The sequence below is a fragment of the Myotis daubentonii genome, chromosome 7 (assembly GCF_963259705.1).
Source record: "Myotis daubentonii chromosome 7, mMyoDau2.1, whole genome shotgun sequence".
NCBI lineage: Eukaryota > Metazoa > Chordata > Mammalia > Chiroptera > Vespertilionidae > Myotis > Myotis daubentonii.
In genome coordinates, this window is record NC_081846.1 from 22907728 (window position 1) to 22930116 (window position 22389).

The 22389-nt window shown below is 57.6% G+C and overlaps 1 protein-coding gene across 15 annotated transcripts in view; it reads left to right on the top strand.

Annotated features, from left to right (window-relative positions):
* The window catches only part of SPEG (striated muscle enriched protein kinase), a 56259-nt gene that overhangs the window by 6220 nt on the left and 27650 nt on the right, over positions 1 to 22389 (top strand). For 4 of the 15 annotated variants that reach the window (XR_009453758.1, XM_059703265.1, XM_059703266.1 and 1 more), the window contains exons 2-9: positions 3641 to 3730; positions 3814 to 4150; positions 6867 to 8167; positions 10207 to 10350; positions 10639 to 10821; positions 20134 to 20309; positions 20529 to 20617; positions 21511 to 21686. Coding sequence is in view for 14 of the 15 variants with exons in the window: in XM_059703265.1 (XP_059559248.1) it covers positions 3641 to 3730; positions 3814 to 4150; positions 6867 to 8167; positions 10207 to 10350; positions 10639 to 10821; positions 20134 to 20309; positions 20529 to 20617; positions 21511 to 21686 (2496 nt within the window). In the remaining variant the exon portion in view is untranslated. Of the gene's footprint in view, positions 1 to 430; positions 1053 to 2105; positions 2149 to 3032; positions 3068 to 3089; positions 3233 to 3640; positions 3731 to 3813; positions 4151 to 6866; positions 8168 to 10206; positions 10351 to 10638; positions 10822 to 18751; positions 19215 to 20133; positions 20310 to 20528; positions 20618 to 21510; positions 21687 to 22389 lie in introns of those variants that run through there. The other 11 variants (XM_059703258.1, XM_059703261.1, XM_059703262.1 and 8 more) reach the window with 11 other exon arrangements.

The window sequence follows — 22389 nt, forward strand, 5'->3', positions numbered from 1 at the left end:
GCCTTAGTCTTGTAGGTTAAATGAAGCCAGTTAATGCTCGTAAAGATTTCAAGCTCATAGGGTTGTCGTGAATGAGGTAGTATTTATAAAGTGCCTGGCACTTAGTAGATGGTTAAGAAAGTTACAGTAATTGGGTGGAAAGTAGAGTTTTGTGTAGGAAAAGTGTGCATAATGCTATGGGAGAACTAAGAAAGTTTGGTGAGTACGCTCACCTGTGAGTGAGAAGATGGGTCCTATTTGTGAATAATTAGGAGAGCTTCTTGGCACCTTAGCTTGCGTGTGTGTGTGTGTGTGTGTGTGTGTGTGTGTGTGTGTGCAGGGATAGAGTACCTATCATCAAGAAACTCAAGAGCCCTCTCTGGGCTTTCCTGAGAAGCCGGGGGGGGGGGGAGGGTGTTTACAGCTGGGGCCATGTCAGCACAGAGCCCCCAGCCACGAGGAGTCTTGTCCTGTGTACGACCTAGGCGCTCTCACCCAGCGCTGTGGCCTGCAGCATACTCGGCCACCGCGAGTTGGGTACCGCCTGGCACAGGTCCGTGTGCGCATGTTTGTAGAGTGAGCAAGTCGAGATGCGCTGACCTTCCGGAGCCGTCCCGCGGGAAGCGGAAGGAGGTGGCGTGGAGATTGCGTAGGGCTGCCAATGAGAGCGTGGCTCGATCTCTCGTGGGGGCCACTGCACCCCTTTCTGTGCCTCAGTTTCCCCATGTGTCCAGGGCCCGGGAGGCAGATGAGGGATGGGGGTGCGGGAGCGCAGGTGATAGCCGTCCCAGGGGACGCAGGGGTGCAGGCCAGGAAAGGGGCGCCAGGTGGGGTGCGGGCTGGCGGGGGAGGGGCGGGCTCTGGGCGCGGCCGCCGCCTTCCCCGCGCCTGGGCTCCCGCGCCCCCAAGGCTGCTTCCGCCACCCGCGCTGGCTCCAGTCCGCTCCCCGGCCGCCCCCGGCCCCGCCTCCGACTCCGACTCCGCCTCGCCCCCGCCCGTCCCCTCCTCGCCCGGCCGCCCGCCCGGCCCCCTCCCCCGCCATGAAGAAGCTGTGGGTGAAGAAGCGTTTCCAGGTGAGGGCTCCGGGGGCGGGCGGCGCCGGGAGGGGGTAGGAAGGGCTGGGCACCCGGAGGGAGGGCGGGTCACCGCGGCTGGGCCCGGGGAGGGGGCGCTGGAGTCGCGCCTGTCCCACCCTGGCCGCTGAGGCCGCGGGGCCGGGCGCTCTGGGGACTCCCGGATCTGCTGTATGAGCGCACAGCCCCCCGCCCCTCCCCGCGCGGAGCCCCCCTCCCCCCCTCCCCATCGACTGTATTCCCCGCGACCACCCGGGGAGATCTCCGCGCCGCCTTTGGCGTGGAGCGCCCACTAGCTTCTTGGCCACCTTGTTCTCTTCTAGCCTCTGGCCAACCTGGGCCCGGGCCCTGCCCGGCTTCCCCCAGCCCCCCACTCTGGAGCCTTCCATGTTCCCGAGCTCCTGGAAGCCCGGCACAGGGATCCGCGCTGAGCTCAATAGATTCCCCAAGCCCTGCCTTGTCCTCGCATACCCGGGCCTCCTTCCTGCATTCCTGAGGCCCCGGCCTTTTGGGGTACTTTGCCTTCTGGCCCCCATCACCCTCCCTGCCCTCTTGACACCTATCCTTGGGATCTGTCTTGCTCCCGGCAGGAATTTGTGTCCTTATCTCTCCATCTCCCAATCAACCAAGCAACCTCCACCCCCCCATCTCTTCCTTTATCTCATCTCCCAGTCATCCAAGCAAACACTGCCCCCCTCCCCCCCAATCTCTTCACCTCAGCCAGCCCCCTATCCTATCTCCTAGCCTCTGTCTCTGGGGGTATCGCTCAGGTCCCCAGTGCTGTGAGACTATGAATTATGACCCACAGCCTTGCTGTCCTCTCTCTCCTTCCTCCCCTGCTCCTCCCCAGAGCCAAGCTGACCTCCCGCTGGGAGGGCTGACAGGCAAGGAAGAGTGGAGACATTCTCTATGAGGGAAGTTGGCCACCTTGAGTCTCTGTCCCACCTCCCCCCACCCCCCTGCCCACTGGCCCTGGAATGTTTGGACAGGAGGTATAGGGATGTCAGAAGCGAGCCTTCCCCTCAACAACTCATTCTGGCTTTTCTCTTTCAGAAAACCGGCCACTCCCGCCGGGCCTTTAGCCGCCTCACCCATGGTGTGTGGACTGTGGGCTTCCTGCTCTACCCCATCCCACTCCTTCTCTTGGTCCATGCTCCTACATGAGGCACCCAAGTCCCGAAGACAGCTCATGAGATGTGGGACCCCCCCCCCCCACACACACATACATGCATCCATACTCACCTACCCACCCAAGAAGGCCCCTGTGCCCTGCTGCTGAGAGAGGACCTAGCAAAGGGGGGGGGGGGGGAGGAGTCATACACATTCCACCATAGGTTCACTGTTCTTCACCCACGGGACAGAGTGAGGATGCGCTCATTGCCATAGTTGGCCACCAGTACACGGCTCCTGCTTGTCGTGGCACTCATAGAGAAACTGAGGCTCAGAACCGGATAGAGTCTGGGAAAGTTAAACATGGCCCAGAAATGTTGCTTCTAGCCTAACTGGGCATTTTTGAAGACCACTCAGCAGAAGAGAGGGATGGGGAAGAGGGTTCCGGTCACATCATGATGCAGAACAGATGAGGGTGTGGTTTTCAAGGAGGGGTCAAAACACAATACAAATATTGTAATAGCAGGTGAGCCTGACCCCTAATGGGGGGTGGCTGGGCTGAGCAGAAGCAGGCATGTGTGTGTATGTACGTGCGTGTGTGTGTGACCAGTAAAAGTGCCAAGGGTACAGGAATAACCAGCCAAAGCACGTGGGCTTCCCAGCCCTGGGCACACTGGGAGCTTGCAGGCAGTCAAGAACTAGAGATGCTTTCCCCATCCCAGGTGTCTCCCTCCCCAGCCCTGGTCCCACAGGGCATCTCTGGGCACTGGGTACCCTTGTGCCCTCTCTGCTGCCTGCCCACCATGCCCTACCCCACAAACGCTCTGATAACAGTCTGTCCATGTCTCTCTTCTGCTGCTCCTATGGAAGCGAAGTTTTCCGCTCCTGCAGAAAGCAAAGTTACGGTAGGAAACTGGCTCCTGCCCTAGCCCTCCACTCCCCCCTCTTCCCTGCCCAACCCGCCTCTCCTCACCCTGCCTCAGCTGCACCCTGATGTGTTCCGGCTGGCTTGGGGTAGAGGACAGGCTGGTCCTGCGATTGGTCGAGTGCCCTGACAATACGACTCTGAGGTGACTCCCCTTTATTCCTGGGGTACTGGAACCCAGAATTTAGAGCCTTGGAACCTAGGACCTTGTTATTTGGGGGACTGCATGGGAACTTAAGCTACCGCTGGCAGGGGAGGAGGGGTAGGGGCTAAGGCCCTGGTAATTCATTAGGTAGTTGAGGGGACTACAAGGAAGCGAGGGTGAGTACCCAGGGGCCCAGAGTTGGAGCCAGGGAATTGGCAGGGGAGGGGTTACCCTGAGCAGCCCAGGATGGGCAGGGGAATATGGGGAACAAAAGAGAGGAGAAGATAGGTACCAGACATCCTACAGTGGTAAGATGGAGCCTGCTGTGGGGGCGGTAGGAGGTGACATGGGGGAGAGTTGTAATGAGAGGGAAGAAGGCCCTGCCCACACAGGCCCCTGTTTCTTCAGACTTGGAGACAGGTGAGGATGACATCAGCGATGTGCAAGGGACCCAGCGCCTGGAGCTTCGGGGTGACAGGACCTTCAGCACCCCCACAGGTGAGCTGTCTGGGGTGCTCAGAGAGCAGGCGGGTGGGCCTCCCACGAGAGGCGTGTGTGCTTCACCATGCTCCTTTCTCCAGGGGGCTCCGACACCCTGGTGGGCACCTCCCTGGACACTCCCCCGACCTCCATGACAGGCACCTCCGAAGAGCAAGTGAGCTGGTGGGGCAGCGGGCAGACGGTCCTGGAGCAGGAAGTGGGCAGCAGGGGTGGCACCCGCCGCCTCCCGGGCAGCCCAAGGCAAGCACAGGCGGCCGGGGCCGGGCCACGGCACCTGGGGGTGGAGCCGCTGGTACGGGCATCTCGAGCTAATCTGGTGGGCGCAAGCTGGGGGTCAGAGGATAGCCTTTCGGTGGCCAGTGACCTGTATGGCAGCGCATTCAGTCTGTACAGAGGACGGGCGCTCTCGATCCACGTGTAAGTAATGCTTCTCAGGGGCCTGCACTGTCCCACATTACCATGCTGTCCTGCACTGCCCCTCCACCCCCACCTCCCGGCACCATCCACCCCTCCGTGCACTTCTCCACCTTCCATTGCTTCCACTCCCGGCCCCAGCTATTCACTCATCTTCCCACACTGCTCCATCCATCTCCTGTGCCATCACCACCCACATCCTCCCACACCTACTGTTCTGGCTCACCATGCCCTCTCCATGGTCTCTGTACCCCTCTGTCCCTTCCTTGTCTCCTCCAAAATCTCCACTTTCCCTGGGGCCCTCTCCTGCCTCACCCATTCAGGCTCCAGTTGTCCCCAGGATCCCCCCCCTTGGGGCCCCCTCCGTGCCTGCTGTCTCTGCAGCTGCTGCCTTTTCATTCTCTGCACATTCCTGTTCCCTGTGGGCCTTTCTCTGGGAGGAACGGAACCACGGCAGCTCCCGGGAGAGCAGGAGAGAGCAAGGAAGCAAGAGCACACCAGGAGAGAGAAGAGAGCGAGCGAGGTGGTCAGGGGGCAGGTGGGGTCAGGGGCCTGGGAAAGCAGGAGTATGTGGGGGGTGGGGGAAGTAGGGACCAGGGCAGGGAGTGATGGAGACAGGAGGCTGGGGTAGAGGCAGAGGGGTTGGAATGCTGGAGGGGGGTGTCTGTGATGATCTTGTGGGAAACGCCTGAGGGTGGGGTTGAAGGTTGTCCTGGTAGGGGGTGTTGAGCACAGGTATTGGAGTGAGGCATTGGAGCCATTTTTGGAGATTTGGGGGTTGGCCGATACAGAGGAGAGTGCTATGGTAGAAGAGGGGAATGGCTGGTGAAAGATGTATTGGGGGCATTTGGGGAGCAGACAGGGGGCATGATTTGTGATGGGTGTGGGTGTGTTGGGGGGGGGGGTGGGATCATCATGGAAGAGAAGGAAGGGGCCTGTTGTGGGTAAGGAGGTTTGAACGGCTAGTGGTGGGTAAGGGAGAGGTCTGGGCAGGGGCAGGGGCAGGAGAGGCTCCCTTGCTTTATCTGATTGGCATTAGCCAGGTGCTCCTGTGCCCTGGACTTGCCTTTTCCTTCCCTGCCTGTCTTTGCCAGGCTCCAGCCAGAGCCTGGAGTTGCTATGGCAACTTCGAGGAACCCATTTCCTTAGTGATGTCTGTGGTACAGAGGCTGGCCTGGAGCTAGAATCTGCCGGCAAGAGGCCTCCTCTGCTGTCCCAATTTCTCTCTTGCCTCACCCAGTTCCCATGGGCCATTCTTCAGGGACTGTGCTGTAGAGTAGATTCCCTTCAGGTGGCTGGCTGAGGTTCTGCGCCCTCAGGGCACTATGGGTTGCCATCCCCATGTCCCCTCCCACCCCCACCCCCGGGTCAGAGGTGAGGTCTACAGTGGAGGTTGCTGACCCAGGTAGTCTAAAACATCCTTAGAATTTATGCTTGTGGCTGGTACCCTATTTCTCCTCCCTTCTGTGCCCCCAGAATCCCAGACATTTTGGAGGGAGCAAGGGCTCACAAGTCAGACTTCGCTGGCTTTCCATCCTAGCACCATTTCCTAGCAGTCTCGCCCTGCTAAGGCACGTTTACCTCTATAAGCCTCAGTTTCTTCATCTGTAAATGGGCCTGTAACAGTTCCCATCTGAAAGGGTTGCTGTGAGGATTAAATGACTCAGTGCATTTAAAGCATCTAGCACATGCCTGGCACACAATAAGTACTCAGTGAGTCATTTCATACTTTGTATTCAGCTCTCTAATGTGTCAGGTGAGATGCTAACATCTCAGATTCCCTTTCTTATTAATCTTTATGTTTAGCAAGGGTCCAGGTGGGGGAAACTGAGGCCCAGCTCTTGGCCCTCAAAGCTCTGTAGGTGAGAGGTGTACTCTGGACTGACCAGCTCCTTCCCATCTCCTCTTCGCCGGCACTCCCAACTCGGGCCCACGCAGTAGTTATTTCTGAACTGAGTTATTTCTGAGCATACCCCTTTGGGGAGCCTCTGTGCTTCTCCGGGGAGTTCCAAGGACTCAGGTGACGTCCCCAGGCGCAGGACAAAGTCAAAGGCCTGCACTGGGGGCAGACTGATGAAATGGAATGGGAACCTGGGCATCCTAGCCTCCTACCCTAGGGACCCCTGCTACCACCTGCTGTGTCCTCTCAGTACTGGACTCAGGTCAGAGCTGGTGTTAGGTAACCCCAGGGATGGAGCGATGCTCCTGGAAGGAAGGCTGAAAGGCTGGTGCCTGTTCTGGGGCCGCTGTGAAGGCGCCATGTCCTGCGGAGGATGGGCAGGACTGTGGGGGGCAGCTGGGGGCAGGAATGGGTGGGAGGCTGCATTCCTGAGAGGGCCCCTCCCGGTGCACCCCTTCTGCCTTTCCTCACCACGTCATCCTTTGGGTCCTAAACCTCATTCTTTTCTCTCCCACCGCTCCGTTTTGTTTCCGCTGTTCCCCAGCTTCCAGGGCTGGGGGGAGGGGCTGGCCCGAGCGCCTGGGGCTGAGTCCTACCTGGACCCAGTCACTAGCCCCATCTCCCGGTGCCTGAGCCGCCGCCTCTCCCCAGCACCGCACCTGCCCTGGCTGTACCTTCCTCTTTGCGGGGAGGGGTGGTGGTCTGGCCCATGTCACCCCAAGCCTTCCCGCATGTCCCACCGCCAATCCCTGTCCCGAGCTAAGGGTCTAGGAGGGGAGGCCGCCTGAAGCTTCTACCCTCTTGGTCTCGGTTCCGCAGCAGCGTCCCGCAGAGCGGACTGCACAGAGAGGAGCCCGACCTTCAGCCTCAGCCAGCCAGCGAAGCCCCTCGTCGCCCGGCCCTGCCGCCTCCCTCCAAATCCGCGCTGCTGCCCCCACCGTCCCCTCGGGTGGGTAAGCGGCCCCCGCCGGGGCCCGGCGCCCAGCCCCCGGCCACCCCCACGGCGCCCCACCGGCGCGCTCAGGATCCTGTGCTGCCCGAAGACGCCACCGCCGAAGAGAAGCGAGGGAAGAAGGCCAAGTCGTCGGGGCCCTCGCTGGCGGGCACGGCCGAGTCCCGGCCCCAGACGCCCCTGAGCGAGGCCTCGGGCCGCCTGTCGGCGCTGGGCCGCTCGCCGCGGCTGGTGCGCGCCGGCTCGCGCATCCTGGACAAGCTGCAGTTCTTCGAGGAGCGACGGCGCAGCCTGGAGCGCAGCGACTCGCCGCCGGCACCCCTGCGGCCCTGGGTGCCCCTGCGCAAGGCCCGCTCGCTGGAGCACCCCAAGTCCCACGGCGATGCCTCGTGGGGTTCGCCCGGGGCCTCTCAGGAGGAGCTGCGGGCGCCGGCGGGCAGCGTGGCCGAGCGGCGCCGCCTGTTCCAGCAGAAGGCCGCCTCGCTGGACGAGCGCACGCGGCAGCGCAGCCCGGCCTCCGACCTCGAGCTGCGCTTCGCCCAGGAGCTGGGCCGCATCCGCCGCTCCATGTCGCGGGAGGAGCTGGTGCGCTCGCACGAGTCCCTGCGCGCCACGCTGCAGCGCGCGCCGTCCCCCCGGGAGCCCGGCGAGCCCCCGCTCTTTTCGCAGCCCTCCACCCCCAAGACCTCGCGCGCCGTGAGCCCTGCCGCCCAGCCTCCCGCTCCGAGCGTCGCGGGGAGGTCCGGGGATGAGCCGGGGAGGCCGCAGAGCCGCGGGCCGGCCGGCAGGACAGAGCTGGGGGAAGGCCCGCAGCAGGAGGTCAGGCGCCGGGACCAGTTCCCGCTCACCCGGGGCAGAACCATCCAGGAGTGCCGGAGCCCCGTGCCGCCCCCCGCCCCGGGCGACGCCCCCGAGGCCAGGACAAAAGCCCCTCCGGGTCGGAAGCGGGAGCCCCCGGCACAAGCCGTGCGCTTCCTGCCTTGGGCCACGCCGGGCCCCGAGGGCGCTGCTGTGCCCCAGGCGTCGGAAAAGAGCAGGGCGGGGCCTGAGGCCGAGAAGAGGCCGCGCCGAGGGCCCGAGGAGGATGGTCCCTGGGGGGCCTGGGACCGCAGAGGGACTCGCAGCCAGGGCAGAGGTCGCAGGGCCCGGCCCACTTCGCCTGAGCTTGGTAAGGCCTCCAGAAGCACCACTGAGAAGGTGCTGGGACTTGGGTGGGAGGGTGTTTGGGGAGAGGAGGCTGCTAGGATATGGTCTCCCGGGGCAGGAATGGACTCAAGCACAAGTCTGAGTGAAAGTTTTGAAGGTTGATGTGCTAAAACCTGCCTGCTGGTGAGATAGTGTGTGTGTGTGTTGTGTTTTTTAGAGTGTTTGTGTTCTTATGGAGGCGAGGCTGAGGTGTGAGCAGAAACCCAGTGCCCAGATGCCTGCCATAGGCCCTCTGGGTCTAGGGGCCTGCTAGTCTGTTGGGTTAAGGACCTAACTGATGGAAGGCACTGGTGGAAATCTAAGGAGCTCCTCCCCACACCACCCCTCCGTGGGGGTCGAGATGGAAGCCTGTCTCAATATACCAGTGTAATTGGTTAGGTCCCTGTTACAGGAAAGCTCTGGATCAGCCAACTCTCATCTCTGCCCTCCCCATCCTGGCACCATCCCCGGACCCATCTGTGGCCACTAAGGCCTAACCCAGCCTCTCCTTCTAGCCTCTTTGTTCCCAATCTTGAGTCCCTGCATCGCTGAGCTGACTGTGGTCACCTGCCAGCCTGTGTGTGGTCTCCCAATCTTCCTGTGGGTGATGGCCAAGAGCCAGACTGCCCTGGCCCCTAACTCTGCTCATCCTGAACACCAGCTTGGGGCCCACTCCTGGGCTGAAGCAGGGGAAGCCATCCTTCACTCGCTCCCACCCGCTGCTGCTTCCCCAGGCCAGAGGCCCCTACACACCGCTCCCAAGAGACCCTGTATGTCTTTTTCATTGCACTTACCACCCAGTATTTTTCTTCAGCAGAATCACTTTATTTTTCATTAAAGTATTACCGCCCCAAAATTTCTAGAGATGGTTAGGCCCCTGAACCTTGTTCTACTAGCCATCATTATTGCACATGCACAGCCATGTCCCAGGCATTGTTAACTGGGTGCCTAAGGGGTGTTATTCTTTTAAAAATATATTTTATTGATTTTTTACAGAGAGGAAGGGAGAGAGATAGAGACCTAGAAACATCGATGAGAGAGACATCGATCAGCTGCCTCCTGCACATCTACCGGGGATGTGCCCGCAACCCAGGCACATGCCCCTAACCGGAATCGAACCTGGGACCCCTCAGTCTGCAAGCCGACGCTCTGTCAACTGAGCCAAACCGGTTTCGGCTAAGGGGTGTTATTTTAACTTAATCTGTATGCCAGCTTTGCGAGATATTGGGTATTATTTATCAGCTCCATCATACGGATAACAAAACTGAGGCACAGAGAGGTTATCTAATTTGCCGGTTTATGTCGCCAGAAGACAGCATAATTGGGATCATCACTGCTCTTTTGGCACTGTGCTTTATCTAGCTTGTAGACGTCAGAGTTAGAAATGCCCAGAGAGAGCTCTGTGTGTACAAGCGTCCCGTAAGCAGGGACCACGTCTTATTTCCTCTTATCGCCCTGGTGCCAAGCAGAGCTTAGTATGCAGTGTTACTGTTTGATGAATGGACAAAATCAAAGCCGATTTTCATGGGGCCTCTCAGACGGCTATAGGGCGGCATCACTAATATGACAGTACATCCCATGTTGCCCTGTGACATCACTATTATTACTTACATGTCAGGTTGCTATTACCTTGTCTTCTGTCTGTATGGAAACTTGTAGTATCTTGTGCCCCTCAGCGTGCCTTGCACAGGGATGACCTACCATCCCTGACCCCTGATTTGTGTAAAGATGTGGCAGGGCTCCTGCCTTCCTCCAGAAACAACCCTGTGGCTGAGGTTGAAGAGCAGACAAACTAATGCAGAGTCCTGGATGCCCTGTCCTGCTTGAGAACCCCCTTTCTATCTTTCTTCCCTGTCTCAGGACATTCAGGAGAGAGGTTTTTTGCTCCCCAACCCCCACCTTCTAGAAGCCCCTCTCTCTGGGTTTGGATTTCTAAATTGCAGGGCTGCCATCACAGCCTCTATCCCCGAGTCATCTCCATAGGACCATATCCCTTTACCCTGTCACCCGTGTCTCTGGCAGAGTCTTCGGATGACTCTTACGTGTCTGCTGGAGAAGAGCCCCTGGAGGCCCCTGTGTTTGAGATCCCCTTGCAGGACGCGGTGGTGGCCCCAGGGGCGGATGTGCTGCTCAAGTGTATCATCACCGCCAACCCCTCGCCCCAAGGTGAGCTCCAGAGTTGGGGCCTGGCTAAGGTTGAGACAGGGAGGGATGGGTGAAGAGGGAAGCTCATCTGCTCCCGGGCTGGGCTGTCCTGACTCCTGCATGTGTTAGAGCTTCCCCAGAATCCCCTGAGAAAGGGGAGGGCAGGCCTGGGCTTCTGTGAGTGAGGGGAGTCCTCCAAATTCCCTAGGGTGGGGGGAGGAGAGGCTTGGGCTCTGTGTCGGGTGGGGGCTGGGGGGAGATTTGTCCCAGTGGGCCATGGTGACTGGGCCCCCTGCTGCTTCCCCCCAGTGTCCTGGCAGAAGGACGGGTCCACGCTGCGCAGTGATGGCCACCTTCTCATCCGGGCGGAGGGCGAGCGGCACACCCTGCTGCTTCGGGAGGCCCGGTCGGCTGATGCCGGGAACTACACGGCCATCGCTACCAATGAGCTGGGCCAGGCCAGCTGCGCTGCCACGCTGGCTGTGAGACCTGGTAGGGAGCCTGTGGGCCCCAGGGCCGGGTGGGGTGAGCAGTGACCCTTCCCTGTAGGCCCAGGTCCCCTTCCCCTCCCAGCCTAGAGCTCAACTTTCAACCACTGCGCAGTTTGTTCTTGTGTCCCTTGCTCCGGTGGAAGCATTTTAAATGGCCTTGGCCTCAGGGCCGAGGCCAAATTCCCAAGGCACACAGCAGGCTGGCCAATTCATGAAGTCCCTGAAATTTGTCTTTAGACATCCTCTAAATGCCATCCTTTCATGGCATTTCCCTGAACAGGGCCCTATGGGGAAAGCAAATTATCCGTGAGTCTCAGAGAAAAAGAACCTCCCTGCTCAAAGGGCTTAAAAACCATCAGGAACCTCTGAGGTCATTTCCTCTCTAGAGCAGCCCCCCTGCTCCCTTAAGAGAGATGCTTTTAAGTGCTTTCCTCCCTCCCTTGTTCCTTCCGTTGAACCCAAAGCTCTAAAGAGGGTCCAGCTGAGACCACTTCTTGGGAGGTGGCAGTGGCTGAGGCTGCCCTGTTTTCTATTTTTATGAAAGTCCTCACTTGGTGTCAGGCTACTTCCTTTGGGTTTAAGCCCAGTTGCTTTCAGGTTCAGGGTAGGGCTGGACTGGTGTCCATGTCCATGGCCATGGCCTGTTCAACTCGTTCAGGTCACTGGGCCCAACAATGTGTTGACCCTGGGCAGTGGGGGTGGGAGGAATTGAGGCTGGGGAAGGGGCATTCCAGAAGCAAAAGATGCAGACTCAACCCTCAAGGAGATTACGCTGGGTGATGACCCTCCACCAGAGGACGTAGGTTGGAAGAAAGTGCAGGGCAGTTCAACCCTGTCCCTAGGAGAGTCGAGCAGTTGGTCAGTGTTGTGGGATGCTCGATGGAGAGACATGAGGGCCCTGAAGGAGGCTGGGATTTAGACTGGCAGCGGGAGGGGTGGGCATGCCAGGAGGGGCGAGAGAACACGCTGTTCTGTCCCTTCTTTCACTCAGCCCTGCTGGTGACAAGATTGCAGAGCCTGTCTTGCTGTGGGTCAGGGCCTCGGCACCGTCACCATCCACCATCAGGGAGTTCTTGGTGGTATCTGACCTGCGTCCAAGTCCTGCTTTACATCCTTATGGTTGTAACTCTCTCACTTTGCAGAAGAGCAGGTCTTAGCCGACAGACCCCTCCCAGAAGCTCAGATTTAAGACTCTCTCCTTCCCCTGGCCCCTCCCACCTCAAGGAAACATACTGTCCCTCCACTGTGTGCTTCCCTCCTTCCATCACCTCTGGGATCTGCTTCTGATTCAGCTCCCAGCTCCGCTTAGGGGGCCCAGGCATGGGTCCAGGACTCTGGTCAATACCTGGCTTGGATGTTTGGCAAGGAGTGGGGTGGGGGGTGTTCCCTAATACTGGCGCAGGGCCATTTGGGAGCCTTTTATGGTTGGGAAGGAGGCTTGGGGCAAGGCAGCTGTCTGCACTCCTCTTTGCCTGCTGAACCTCCCTGCAGTTTCAGTTTCCTCATTTGTAAACCAGAGATAATTATACTATTCGCAAGGAAGAAAGCAAATGTGTGAACAAGCTTTATGAACTGTAAAGCTATAGACAAATGCTAGTTGTTAGCATTATTAAGTGATGCTGTTGTGCACGGGAGCTCAGGTTCCCTCAAAGCTTCGGGAAGCTGTCTTTCCCATTTCTTTCCTTTCTTCATACTGTTTATCCCTTGGAGTCTCCTCCCTGCCCTTGCTAGGCCCACAGCCCCCAACCCCCCATATTTCCCAGATGTCACAGCATCTCTGTGCCTCTCCACCCCGGGGAGCTAGGGTGTGCACCCAGAGAATAGCTCCTGAAAGTCAGACTGGCTCCAGGCTCCAGGGCTTGAGGGGCAGGCACGTGGGTCCAGACTCAGCTCTTGTGGAGGAAGCAGACTTTCTTACCCTACAAGGCTCTGTTTGGTCCAGAGCAGCTGGATGGAGGCCAGTGGACCGGGAGAGCAGCAGGAATGGGCGGAACCAGTGGGTGGCACAGACATTTGGCAAAGGCTGGGGTCCCAGGCCTGGAGTTTTTAGGGAGTGGGAGGGGGGCTAGGGAAGGGTGTTCCGCAGTGTGGCTGTGGGTGGGGTAGGAGTAGGGTGAGGGAGGGAGTGTCTAGTGTATTTTGGGAAGAGGCCTTGTGGAACCGCCTTCTTTTCTTGCTCCTCACCAACCCCTTTGGTAACCAGGACTGGCTGCCCAGTGCCCTCTTGGGGTTCCCACCCCAACAGGACCTGCTTTTGAGGGCTCACAGATCTCAGTTCCTGGTTGGGAACCATTGGAACAGGGAATTGGTAACTAGAGAATGTAGTTACCCTGGTGCTGTGGTTTGGGGGGCACAATGTCCTCACCAGCTCTGGCAGCCCCACCCAGCCCTGGATCCCTCTCATCCTGCCCCACCTCACTGAATAACTGCTGAGTTGAGCTCCCAAAGGGTGTGTGTATCGGGACAGTGGGTTGGAGGGTGTGAGAAGTGCTTAGCTGAAGCTAAGCGTTTCACAGCTGTCTGCATCCATCACACAGGCATTTATTGAGTCCCAACTGGGTGCCAAGTGCTACGTCTCTTGAAATAGTTTCGTGTGTTTGTGGAGTGCCATATGCTTTCTTCCAAACCCTCTCACATCTCTTCCCTTACTTGAGCTACGTCACACATGTACAGTTGACCCTTGAACAATTTGGGGGTCAGGGGCACTTACTGCCATTGTAGTAGAAAACCCTCATTTAACTTTAGTTGGGCCTCCCTCCCTGTGGGCAGATTCCCAACTGCCAGGTGACCCTTGAACAACGGGGGTTTGAACCGCTCAGATCAATGAGAAACATTCGTGTATAAGGAACCATTGCAGTTCAAACCCCTGTTATTCAGGGTCAGCTGTGTATTTCTTGGAGGGACATGATGGGTGGTGACATTCCCAGTTTATAGATGGGAAGGTGAAAATGTGGAGAGTAAAGCGACACAGAGATAGCCCGAGGCCAGCATGTCTACTTCGCATCTGTAATCTGCCTGGGGTGCTGTAAGCAAGAGGTGAGTGAAATCCTCACCTATGGAAAAATAAACATAGTGTGATGGCAGATGAAAATAACATGACTAGTTAGCATCTCCTGAGCACTTTGTATATATCAGGCCCTGTTGTTGACTGGGTTCTCACATTTAATCCACCCTGTGAGGTAGGTTCTATTATGCCCATGTTACAGATGAGGGAACTGAGACTTGGAAAGCTTTAGCAAAGTGCTCTAGAGTAAAGCTCTAGAGAAATTTCAATAGGAATTTCTGTGATAGAACTACTATATACGTGCACAGTCCCATATGGTAGCCACTAGCCACATGTGGGTTTTGAGCACTTGAAATGTGGTTAGTGTGACTGAAGGGCTGGATTTTTTATTTCATTTTCATTGATGTACATTTAAATCATCTCAGTGGCTAGTGGTTGCCCTGTTTGCTCAGCCATGGGAGCATAGGGTCCGTGGGAAGCTGGGTGGTGATTTGAAGCGCTGCCCTTGGATCTCCCAAGTCTGCATCCCTAACCACTGCACCATACTGTCCCCTTTCCTCTACTCAAGAGGCTCGGGGTTCAGGTAGAATTGTGCTCATGAGCTCATGGGGTGGGGGTGGGAGCAGAGACTGCCGAGGCCCTCGGGTTTTCTTTCCTTTCCTGCCCTCCCCCGCCCCTGTGACGGTGGTCCTGTGTGCACACAGCTGGCTCACCCCACCAAGGGCTCTGGCCAGGAGGAAGGGGGACATGGTGGCTTCATGCACCCAGGCCTCTGTCCTGCTGCTGTCAGTCCTCCCCTCAAGCACAGGTCTCATATATTTTCCAGCAGAGACCTTGGCCTCTCCGCTTCGCTTTAGCTGGCCACCATGTCCTCATCTGAACAGCAAGGATCATAACCCCTGAGCTGGTTTCTCAGTCAGATTTGTGAGGCTCTGCAGAGCTGAAGATTCAGCTAAGGACCTTTGGGCCAGAGGAAATGGCTTATCAAAGCTCATTTTGGTCCCATCTGTATGATGACATGATCACAACAGAAAAGAGGTGGTTTGGGGAGGTCATGAATATAAAAGGAAAGGAAGAAATTATGGCACTCCTGTCTGCCCCCTTCCCCTGGCCTGGCCCTGACCCCGGCAGATTCTTCCTTATGAAGTCAGTGGCTGCCTGTGGAAGGGATCTTAGAATGCCACATGGCCCCAGGGCCCATCCTTGATGGGGTCTGGACAGCATCGAAAGAAAGCAGTGTGGTCTCTTGCCTAGACTCAGCCCTCCTCCCCTTTTCGGTCTCGCAGGAGCAGGTCTGCCCCAACAGGTGTCCCCCAGGGCTGCTACCTCAGAACAGGGGTCCTCACACACAGCCTATCAGAGGAACGTGGACCTAATTTACTGTGGGTGCCAACGCTGATCTAACGTGGGGCAATCTTAAACAGCAATCCTAAATAACCATACGTAAGAGCTGAACCACTTCCATGCCTAGGTCAGGCTGACCATGTGAAATGCTCTCTGCTTCCTTGTCTATTTTTAAACCAAAATTAAAACATTCTCAGCACAACTCTTCTCCTTTTCCCTCCCTTTCATGGTGGGATTAGCACAGCAGGCACTTGAACAAATTGCCCCTGGAGAAACCCACTGGGACAGTGGCGGGTGGACAGTCGGCTGTGAGCGGGCAGGCCACGTGCAAGGCTGTGAACCTCCAGCATATTCTCCCTTCCACAGACACCTCAAGGAGCTCCCTTAGCCCTCAGGGAAGGCACGGAAGCTGGCCTCCACCTTCCGCACCTGAAGTTGATCTGAGGGTGGCTGGAGGCAGCTGAGGCAGCGGGAGGGACCTGCTCTAACATGGTCGCGTCCCATTTATTTCTTCTTTACCTAGTTCTGTAGCCGGAGGGGTTGAGCTGCAGTTCTCTGCACACGCTTTCTGCCTCTGAACATTTGCTCCCATGGTTTCCTCTTCCAGGATTGCTTTTTTTCTGCCTAAATGGAACTAAGTCTTCATTCTAATACACCCCTTCCCTCAGTCCCCTCTTCTTCCCTGGGCCAAAAGTAATGTCCTACTGTCTTCACTACTGTGGCCTTCTCTGCCCCTCTCTTGCCACCTTCCTTGTTCCTGTTTGCTCTTATAGTCCTGTGTGTATCTGGCTTGTCATCCCATCAGCCAGAAGGCTCCTCAGGTTATGGCTGTGCTTTGGCTACTCTTAGCCCTTGCAGCCATACCTGGTGGTCTTCCTGGACAGTCAAGGTCTGTGTGTGAGCTGACAATGGGGGGTAGAGATCCCCAGGACTTTCCAAGTCCCCGGAACAACCTGGATAACACACAGAGGCTGGGTGAGACACACATCAGCAAAGGGTAATGAGGACCTGCCTGAGAGTGGAGGTTGGGGGACAGAGGAGACCATAGAGCAGTGGTCCTCAAAGTGTTGTCTCCAGACCAGGAGTATCAGCATCACCTAGGCCAGCGATGGCGAACCTTTTGAGCCCGGCGTGTCAGCATTTTGAAAAACCCTAACTTAACTCTGGTGCCGTGTCACATATAGAAATTTTTTGATATTTGCAACCATAGTAAAACAAACACTTATATTTTCGATATTTATTTTACATATTTAAATGCCATTTAACAAAGAAAAATCAACCAAAAAAATGAGTTCGCGTGTCATAGGTTCGTCATCTCTGACCTAGACCCAAAATACCACGTGCGGGCGCGCACGTACAGTGCGATTGAAACTTCGTGGCCCATGCGCAGAAGTCGGTATTTTGTGGAAGAGCCGGTATTTTGTGGAAGAGCCACATTCAAGGGGCCAAAGAGCCACATGCAGCTCTTCCTAAGCCTTAGGAGTACCCTAATTAAGTTAATAACAATGTACCTACCTATATAGTTTAAGTTTAAAAAATTTGGCTCTCAAAAGAAATTTCAATCATTGTAACTGTTGATATTTGGCTCTGTTGACTAATGAGTTTGCCGACCACTGGGCTAGGGAATGTGTTAGAGACGCACATCATCGGCTCCAGCACCGACCTAGTGAATCAGAGACTCAGGGCAGGTCCCAGCAATCTGTGTTCTAAGGAGCTTTGTGGGTAATTCTGGTGAATGGTGAATTTGTGAACCACTGCCCTAGAGTGAGGGACCTTGAACAGGTGGGAGGCCAGGTGGTATAGTGGGAACACGTGAGCTATGGAGCCAGACCTCTGAGGTTCAGAGCCCTGTGCTGAAATTTGGTGGCTGAGTGAGATGGGACTGAGTAATACCACCTCTTAGGGTTATCCTCCTTCTCACATGGGGATTGTGTAGGTCCCTAAACTTTCATGTGCATAAGAATCAACGGGGTGCTTTTGAAAATGCAATTTGCTGACCTCTGTTTTAAGAAATCTAATTTTGGGGCGTCAGAGTGAGGCCCAGGAATTTATAGTTTAAACAGGCTCCCAGGTGGTCCTGCTGTGGGTGGTTTAAGGACCATTCTGAGAAGCCCTGAGGTAGAGGGCCTTACGCGACGCCTGTCCTGATGGTGACCCTGACTTGTGGGCTCCCCAATGCCAGTACTTTGACTGACCTGGGAGCAGTGTTGACAGGCCAGGCATATGCAGAGTCAGTGTGTTTTGCAGTGGTGGGGTGTGCAGGGGCAGCACCTACATGGTGGTCATTTGTGCATCTCGGGTTTGGGGGGTACCTGCTCCCCATTCCCTAGCTGGGGTAACTGTTTCCCACAGTGAGAGCTGGCCTTGTGGGTGGAGCACAGCTGGGATGTAGGGACTGGCTACAAAGATGGTTTTGGTGGAGGGGCCAATGAAAAGGGGTGGTACCAGAACCTGGTGTGGAACCGTAGCAGCTCTGGGATCTGGAGACAGAGATCCCTGATCAGCCTCCTTGGCCACACAATTTTGGGAGTCCAGAGGGGTGGGGGCCATGGTCTTGTTTCAGAGGGGCCCAGTTCTGGCCCTTCTGTAGCCTGAGCCTCCTGCTTAGGCTGCACTGACAGCCCCCTCTCTGAGGTGCATGAAGGACTCTGATTATCTTGGCCACTGGATGCCCCAAGGTGCTGTTCCGCTAGCCACCACCAGAGGACTCTGAGGATCCCTGCAAACTTTACCCATCAGCTTTAATCTCTCCTCTCCCTCCCTGGGCCAGTGGCCTCAGCGCTGTCCAACCTGGAGGTGACTCAAGAGGTCACCAGGATCCACAGAGGGGAGGGGTGCCTGCCTTCAGAGGCCATGCCTGTGATCTCAGCATCAGCTAATGGCAAGCCCGGAGCAGATACTCACCAAGTGACCATTCTGACTTCCTTCCCCACCCCCACCTCAAGACAGCCAGCCTGAATGGTGAACCCCCTCTTCTGCCAGTCCCCCCCCTTCACTGGCAGTGATGGGAAACACAGGTCATAGCTTGGGAATGTGGCCCCGGGCAGGGGTGATAGGAGGAGGGAGAAGGACATGTGACCTCTCAACAGCTCCCCTGCTCCCCTGCTCTGTCTCCAAGCCCATTCCTCACCCCAAATACAGATGGGTGCTGGTAGTGAGGGGCTGTGGGGGAAGCAGCCCCTGCCTCCGGACCATTGGCCCTGGTGGGGCTGGATGAGGGGAGGGACAACTGCCAACTGGTAGCGCCCGTAGGAAGAGTGTTGGGCACAGGCCCAGTGTCCTGTGGCGGCTGCCGGGCCAAACCTGCCACGGCAGGATGGGGAGACAGAGATGGGATTCTGGATCCACTCAGACGGAGAGGGGCTTCTCTGGGAGCCGAGTTCTCTGATTCTCAGCACCAGAGAAAACAGGCTGTGGCCTGGCTCGTAGCATTTGAGGCTTGTTGGGAATCTCGGTGGTTTGGTCAGAGCAAGGGGCCTCATAGGGCCTGTTTGCCTTCCGTGCCTCCTCTGGTGGACTTGTTGAAATGAGTGGGTCAGGGCAAGTGTCTTGGATGCTGCATGCAGTGCCACCCCCATCTTCCCCTGGGGACCAAGGCCTTGGCGCTTTGAATCGAGGCGCCACTGAGGGGGCTTTGTGCTTGTCAGGGTCCAGGAGCTGTAAGGAGAGAAAAGGCAGATCCTGCTGCTTGGGAATGAGCAGGGTGGCTAAATACAGCCGCCTGCACTCTGCCCCTCCCCTCTCCTCCCCCTCCACTCCAGGCCCAGGCTGCCTGTGGTCTCAGCAGGCACCACCTCCCCAGCCAGCTGCCTGCCTGCCACCCAGCCTGTCCCCACCAGGCCAGCCCCCACCTTTCCCTTCCCCTCCCCCAGGACCTCGTGCAGAGCCTCAGCAGGGTCAGCGAGTGAGTGGGGCTGGGCAGGCTGGGCTCTTGCTCTCTGGGGAACCTGGCGGGGTGGGTAGTGGGCAGGCAGCGGCAAGGCCTGGTGCCAGGGCAGAGCCTTCGGGACAGGCTCAGGCTGGGGTCTGTGTGGCAGAGTCTCCAGGTGAGTTGGGGTGCAGCCCTGTGGGGGACTTGGGGTGGGGGAACCAGGAGGAGGGGCCAGGGGGCTGTGGCAGATTCATGTCTGTATTTGGCAGTCGGCGAGAAGCCAGCTCAGTGAAGCTGGGCCCCTGGCCAGTTGCAGGGGAGGGCGTCAGGGCCCTGGAGACACCCCTCCCCCAAAGACACACTGGTGCCCCTTCCTCTTCCCCAGCTGCCTTTCTTTGTGGATGACTCAAACTCTGCTCTCCCATCTCCTGAGAGTTTGGGGGCCCATGCTTTAGGTCTGGGGCCAACAGGTGCTCCTGGGGTATCTGGGGCAGGAAGCTGAGAACAGAGAGGGGGAAGGGCAGGCTGAACAGTGCCACCTCATTGGCCCTGGCACTGAGGTCAGGATGGGGCTTGTCTGAGGTGTGTGTTCCTCTGCACTAGGCCCAGTTCACCCAAGATACGGGTGTCCTAGTTGTGCCACCCTGGGGTCCAGAGACGTGAACCACCTGCATTAGGAGCCTGCGATTCTGTGCCAGGAATGTGTGAGTTCCGGGCTCAGTGGAATTCCACGTCTCCCACAAGGCCCAGGAGCGGCCCCTCTGCTGCCTGAACCCTTGGCCCCAGGCCATTCCCTCTGGCTCCCCTGCTCAGGAGGACCAGCAGGGTCAGTATTAGGAGAGTCTGTGGCAGGATTCAGGGACTCAGGGAAGGAAATACTTGGCAAGGTCACATAGCAAGCAAGCCCCGGGAAGTGAGGTCAGGGCTGGGCCAGCCTGCAGGAACCGTTGTCTCACCTCCTGGGCTCCCATTCCAGACCTTATCAGGTCCTTGATCTCAGGCTGATCGATGTATAGCTCTCTCAGTCTCTCTGCCCTCCTTCCTCTCCTGGCATCCCGCTGTGTGCCACCGTCTCTCCTCTGTCTCTCCTCCAGGTGGGTCCACATCCCCTTTCAGCAGCCCCATCACCTCTGACGAGGAGTACCTGAGCCCCCCAGAGGAGTTCCCGGAGCCTGGGGAGACCTGGCCCCAGCCCCCCACCATGAAGCTCAGTCCCAGCCAGAACCGCCGCTCCTCAGATGCTGGCTCCAAGGCGCCCCCCACCTTCAAGGTCAGATCACGGAGCCCAGCCTCAGCCTCCTGAGTACCTCCATTCCTTTGTGTGGCCTCTTGTTTTGGGGGCCATACCAGGTTCTAGCACAGCCTGGAGCTTGGCCCCATTAACTGAGAGCCAGTCTAGGTCAGACTGGGGTGGAAGAGGCCTCTGTCCCAGACCTCCCACCCGCCCAGGAGCTGCAGCTGGGCCCTGACACTTTGGGGTTCCCTGCAGGTCTCCCTTATGGACCAGTCAGTAAGAGAAGGCCAAGATGTTACCATGAGCATCCGTGTGCAGGGGGAGCCCAAGCCAGTGGTCTCCTGGTGAGTAGCAGCTAACCACGACTGCCAGCTCCCCTCCTCCCAGGCCTGGCCCTGTGAGATCTGGCTCTGGGCAGAGGGGACTGGGCCCTTGGTGGACTTTCCCTTGATCTGTAGGGGGCCACATCCCAGGTACAGTGGTGCCACGCCCCCAACCTGCCCCTGCCTCTGTCCCCGCCTGCGTTTAGGGCTCACTGGGGACTTCCTCCTGGGGGCGGGGTTTGTTCACTTGGGCTGAACAGCCTGGAGCCATCTCACTCCCTGAGGAGGCTGCCCGCCCCCAGTCGTTGAGCACAGGCTGATTTTTGAGGCCTTCTCTGCGCCCAGCCCTGTGCTAAGCCCAGGTGGAACCATTTGTTTCTGAGCTGCCAGAGCCCGGCGTTAAATTCGGGCCTCATCTGTGGTGCTACATCCCAGGTGCCTGGAGCTTTGATTAGTTCGCTCAGGTTATTGTTTTTATTGGTTTGGGTTCTACTTTCATTTTTAATTGATTGTCTCGTCCCCAGTGTGATTTCTTAACATTGTAAGTTATTTCATGTCCCTTTGGGGAAGTGGGGAAGCTACCTGTTCGTTATAAAGAAATAAAAATAAGACATGAGGAAATTTAAGAGCTATTAAGAGCTGAAGAGCATGGCGCCACTCTAGGTGCAGTTCAGCTCCTAGAAAGGAGATACCCAGGTGGGCAGATGTGATCCGGAAGTTCCTGGTGGAGGTGGGATGCGGAGTCAGGGTGAAAACCTATCTGTAACCCAGGGTGCCCATGGTCAGTGGGACAGAGCTGGGGAGGGGACAAATGATGAGCAGGGAGGAGAGGCCAGCTTGGCTCTCTGCCCCCACTTCCTCATGTGCAGGTGAGGACCCTGGGCCCTGGGACTGAGTTCTTGCCCCTCTGACAGGCTGAGAAACCGCCAGCCCGTGCGCCCAGACAAGCGGCGCTTTGCGGAAGAGGCAGAGGGTGGGCTGTGCCGGCTGCGGATCCTGGCCGCTGAGCGGGGTGACGCTGGCTTCTACACTTGCAAAGCAGTTAACGAGTATGGCGCTCGGCAGTGCGAGGCCCGCCTGGAGGTCCGAGGTGAGTACATCCCACTCCCCATGAACACCCCCCCCCCGACACACACACACATCTGGCCCTGGCCTCATTCCTGCCCATTAGCCAATGTTCACATAACCTTAGTTATGGGATGCCAGAACTGAAAGGGCCTCCAGAGCCCCAACTTTAGCTGCTCATGTTGTGGTTGGGGAAACTGAGGTCCAGAGAGGGAAAGTGACTTTCCCAGGCCACATGGCAACTTGCCCAGTGCTCAGCTTACTACCCAGTACTGCCTTCCCCATGCTCAGGCATACCTGCTCCTGATGCCAGACAGAGATCTTGTTCCTGCCACCAGCCATCCTCTCCTTCCACTCTTCTATGCCTTTGTCACCTTGCCCTTCCCAGGGCCCTCCCTCACACCCACTCCCCTCTCTCCTATTACCCCTCTCATTGCTGTGCAGAATCTACTGTGGCTGGGGGTGGCAGTGGGAATGTCTGATGGTTGGACCCGTTCGGAGGGGCCCTTGGAGTGACTTGGGCATGGAGCATTGCCGGGACCCAGGGGTGCCAGGGTGAGCAGAGCTGTGAAATGTGGAGAGGGCCGGGTCCCAGAGTTGGGCCTAAGGGTAGGGGGCCTTTCAGGCATCGGGGATGGCAGGCCCTAGCCAGGCTGCCTGCCCTGGGGGGCAGTGCTTTTCTTCCCAAGGACTGGCCATTTGCCTCTCCTTTCACCTCCCTTTTCCCT